This window comes from Microcebus murinus, chromosome 4 (genome assembly GCF_040939455.1).
Source record: "Microcebus murinus isolate Inina chromosome 4, M.murinus_Inina_mat1.0, whole genome shotgun sequence".
NCBI classification, from domain to species: Eukaryota; Metazoa; Chordata; class Mammalia; order Primates; family Cheirogaleidae; genus Microcebus; species Microcebus murinus.
This window is the reverse complement of record NC_134107.1, coordinates 104,311,063-104,315,528: the sequence shown is the minus strand read 5'-3', so window position 1 is coordinate 104,315,528 and position 4,466 is coordinate 104,311,063. Positions and strand designations below refer to the sequence as shown.

Below are 4,466 nucleotides of genomic sequence, written 5' to 3'. Positions count from 1 at the left end.
ATCCCATCTTCTCTGAAAGAAGGAAAACATAAAAAATCTAAACAAAAAGATCAAATTTAACTCAAAGATGGTTTATCTAACCCTCTAACAAATAAAGTACCATATTTGACAGCTTTATGTAGTTGTCACGTTCATATATGTTTAAAAAACATCACACAGGAGAGTCTTATAGTCTTAGAACTGTCCAAGGTACAATATGTTCAGTATCCTGACTGTGGTGATGGACACATAAACTTACACTGGTGTTAAAATTGTGCAGTACTGAACACATACACATGTGCACACACACACACACAAACACACTGGTACAACTGTGGGAATCTGAGTAAGACCTGTGGATTATACTAATGTTAATATTCTAGTTGTGATATTACACTATAGTTTTGCAAAGTGTTACCACTTGGGGAAACTGGGCAAGGTGCACAAAGACTCTCTGTATTATTTCTTATAGCTTCATTTGATTCTACAATTATTTCGATTAATATTTTCAGTTAAATAAAGACACTGATATTTACCTTATATATCATTAAATACTTACATTTCTTTCAACCTAGTTTTGTATAATACATATTGTCATAGTATTTAGAATCTTCTAGCATATTTCTGACTCAAAACGAATAAGGAATCTCTCTTTGGACACTCACTACACTTACCACAATGCACCCTGGATGATGCTACACTTGCTCTTTCTTTTCTCCCTTGCCAGAAAATGACCTTGGTGAATGCAGAGACCTAGTCTGTTTGCATGCGTGCATGTGCATGTGTGTGTGTGTGTGTGTGTGTGTGTGTGTCTGTTGTTTATTATGTGCTTTAACAATAAATGGCCCATAACATGTTGTGAGTTACATGCAATAGTGTAAAGTAAGTCTAATGGCTAAGTAATTTTGGTCTATTTGTACCTCAATTTTCTCCTTTGCGAAATGAGCTGGGTTGTATAATTGGCCCATACCAATCTGGTTAATTGGAGTAAACACCAATGATTACCCTCTTACATAGACCACTGTTTCATAGGTTATGTAGGCCATGCTTTCACAGTTAGTATGATTTTCCTCTCAGCACAGCTCCACAGCTACTGAGAGCAGGAGATGGCAAGCTAGCACAGAAGGGACCTCTTGCTAAAGCATCTCTGAAATGCAGCTGTGGCAAATCAGAGGCACTTGAGAAATGCTCTTCACTTCTACCAACTGCCTCCTGGTTTTCTCTTTGTCTTTTCCGGATGTGCTACGTAGAGGTGGAGTGTATTGCATTAACAGGACACATGAGACATTTAAATTAAGCATTTCCTTAGAGAAAAATTAATTTAAAAATTCAACACATATATATATTTAGATGACTGATTTTGAGGTTAATGGTCCAAGCCCTACCTCCCTAGATAGTGTCTAAAGTTCATTTTATAATTTAAGTCAAACAAATGTGATTTACAGACATAGTCTAATTACATGGCGACTATTTCCTAGTACTTTATTCAAATTAGGGAATACTCTCAGCAGTTTTGACTAGATATTTTTGTCTTTAAGGTTATTTGTTTAGTTTTTATATTATCATTTAGTTTATATATTAGTTTAGTTTATATATTATTATTTGTACCCTAACTGATAAAAATAATTTTAATATTGCTGAAAATGGAAGCTTTGCATTTAGCATAATACCTCAGCTGCTCTATAAGTATAGAAGAAAAGTCTACATAATTATTATCAGTAACCAATACAATGCATGCAGTGCAAAGAGTGTATAAATGGACAAATACTAATATTTACTTTTAAAAATCTTAGAGGCCAAAGTAAAGAAAAAATTAAAGACATACAGTTTTATTAGCTCATAAATGTACATGAAACCATTCTTCTTAAGAATCAAAAGTTTCTTGTCTAGTATTTTATAAAGTGAAAATTCTGTCATGTGAATACTATATTATATAGGGAATTATCAATATTATAAGTGATTTTTTCAATATGGTAAGTTTGAAACATGAAAAGAAAGGTTTTTTTTTTAATAAGCTCTGTCTTAAATCACACAAAATAAACTGTAAGAATCATACTGCATAGCAATTCTGGAAAATATATGGATGGTAAAAATAAACTACTTTTCTGATGACTTACTTAATGGAACATAGAAAGAAGAATAGACTACCTCTCTACAAAGGTCATAGAACACAGAAAAAGAAACAAGAATAGACTATCATCCTTCCTCTTAGATTATGATCATTAAATGGCTGCTTTAGCTGGGATTCTGAAAAACATTCTGCAGAAAAAAGTTAAAGGTTCATTAACTAGCCCATTAAAAATTAGGATTGAGTAAATGAAATGTTTTGTCCAACTATGAAGCTCACGTTGAAGGTTTAATTTAATTATAAATAAGAAAAAGAAATCAGGCATATCTGGTCTATCTTGATTATTTACCCTGAGTAAACACCGATGCACTTTTCAGCTTCAGTAGAGCTTTCTTCACTTCTTTGTTCCTCAGGGTGTACACAACAGGGTTGAGAAGGGGTGTCAGCACAGTGTAGAAGACTGCCACAGCCCCATCCACAGCATCCCTGGAGCCTGGCCTCAGATAAATGAAAAGACCAGGACCGAAGAAACAAAGGACCACAATACAGTGGGAGGCACAGGTCTGAAAGGCTCTGTGTCTCCCCTCTGAGGTGCGGATCCTCAGGATGGAGCAGACGATGGACACATAGGACAGTGCTATCAGGAGAAAGCAGCCCGAGGCCACCACCCCAATATTGACAAAGATGACCGTCTCGTTGGCCGAGGTGTCCGCACAGGCCAGTTTGAGGATGGGTGGGGCATCACAGAAGTAGTGCTGGATCTGGCTGGGCCCACAGAAGGGCAAACGGAATGTCAGTATGGTCTGGACAGCAGAGTGCAGACAGCCACTGAGCCAAGTGCTGGTGGCCAGGAGGGCACAGGTTCTCCCACTCATCATGCTGGCATACCTGAGTGGGTAAGTGATGGCCAGGTAGCGATCATAGGACATGACCGTGTAGAGGAAGCACTCTGTGCTCCCCAGGAGGTGGAAGCAATAGAGCTGGGCCATGCAGCTGTGGAAGGAGATAGCTCCGCCACCCGGGGACACCAAGGTCATGAGCATTTTGGGCACCGTGACAGTGGAGAACCACATGTCAATGAAGGACAGGTTGGTGAGGAAGTAGTACATGGGGGTGTGGAGGTGAGAATCCAGCCTGATCACCAGCAGGATGAGGAGGTTCCCCAGCACAGTGAGCACATAAATCACCAGGAAGATTCCAAAGAGGGGGGTGTCCAGCGCTGGGGCATGGGGAAGGCCCGTGAGGATGAACATCGTCACAAGGCTCACGTTTGACATTTCTTTTCATTTACAGGGCTCTGTCTTTACAAGAAGGAAGGCAAATTTGGCATTTATTGAGAACATGTTTTATATGAAATATGGCAAATACATTTTTTTTCTGATGGAGAACACAATGGTTAAATTTTCCTTATGTTTTACCTAGCCTTTGTGCTTCAAAGTGTGACTTTGATGAGAAATGATTACTTCCTTATTCTAATATCAAAATTAACCAAATAGAAAAAAGAATTCATATAAAATCAGCCAAATTTCAAAAAAGAGGCATAAGTTTTATATTTTGTTTTTTGCCAGATTAGAAAAAATATACCTACAGTTGCAACTATTCAGTGTTAACAAGCTTCTCCCAAGGATAAGCCTTTATTCAAGTATCTTCTCTCCCCCCTTTTCTCTCTAGCATTACAGATATCTAGGTACATACACGTTCTCTCTCTCTCTCTCTCTCTCTCTCTCTCTCTCTCTCTCTCTCTCTCTCTCTCTCTCTCACGCACACACACACACACACTTGCAAACATGCAGATTCATTCTCTTTCCTCATCAGAGAATTTCCATTATAAATAGAAATTTATAAAGCAATCTTCATCCTGAATGGCTGAGAGAAAGTTGCCATCTTAAAACTTTCTGGTCAATAGCAGAAGTAGCAAGGCAGGATCCCAGCAATGGTCTGGCCTTGCTCAAAGCCTGCCTTCTTGTTTCTCTGTCCTACACAAGCCTTTCCTGGTCATATGCAAAATAGGGTCTCAAAGGAATATTATAATGATCAGAGTATCATTGCTTTCCTCAAATTTTCTTATTCTATGTCTTTTTCTATTTATAAATTTATTATTTATCCCTCCAGGATTTTAAGCAATCAATCTTCCTCTCTCTAAAGCATGATCAAATCATTTCACAATATATTTTGAGATGGCCAAGAAGAATTGGATATGCCTAAGTAGTGAAGAGGACTAAACTGCATTTCTAGTGTTTGACTTTCAGGACTGAATTAAATATAATAATATGGTTGTTCTAAAACAAACACAAATGTGCCTTAAGAAATAAAGAAAAAAATACACAGTCGGAAATTATGTTTTTGTTTCTATGATTTCTAGTATTGCAGAACTCAGACCTAAAGTTTTTCTTCTTTAAAGAGTATACTAGATGATCCA

The 4,466-nt window shown here is 37.5% G+C and overlaps 1 protein-coding gene across 1 annotated transcript; it reads right to left on the bottom strand.

The window, feature by feature from the left end:
* Positions 1-2,388: 2,388 nt before the first annotated feature.
* Positions 2,389-3,333, bottom strand: LOC105881601 (olfactory receptor 10G7). The gene has a single exon (XM_012783296.2). It carries the CDS (start codon positions 3,322-3,324, stop codon positions 2,389-2,391), a length of 936 nt encoding a protein of 311 aa, XP_012638750.2. The 5' UTR covers positions 3,325-3,333.
* Positions 3,334-4,466: the final 1,133 nt, after the last annotated feature.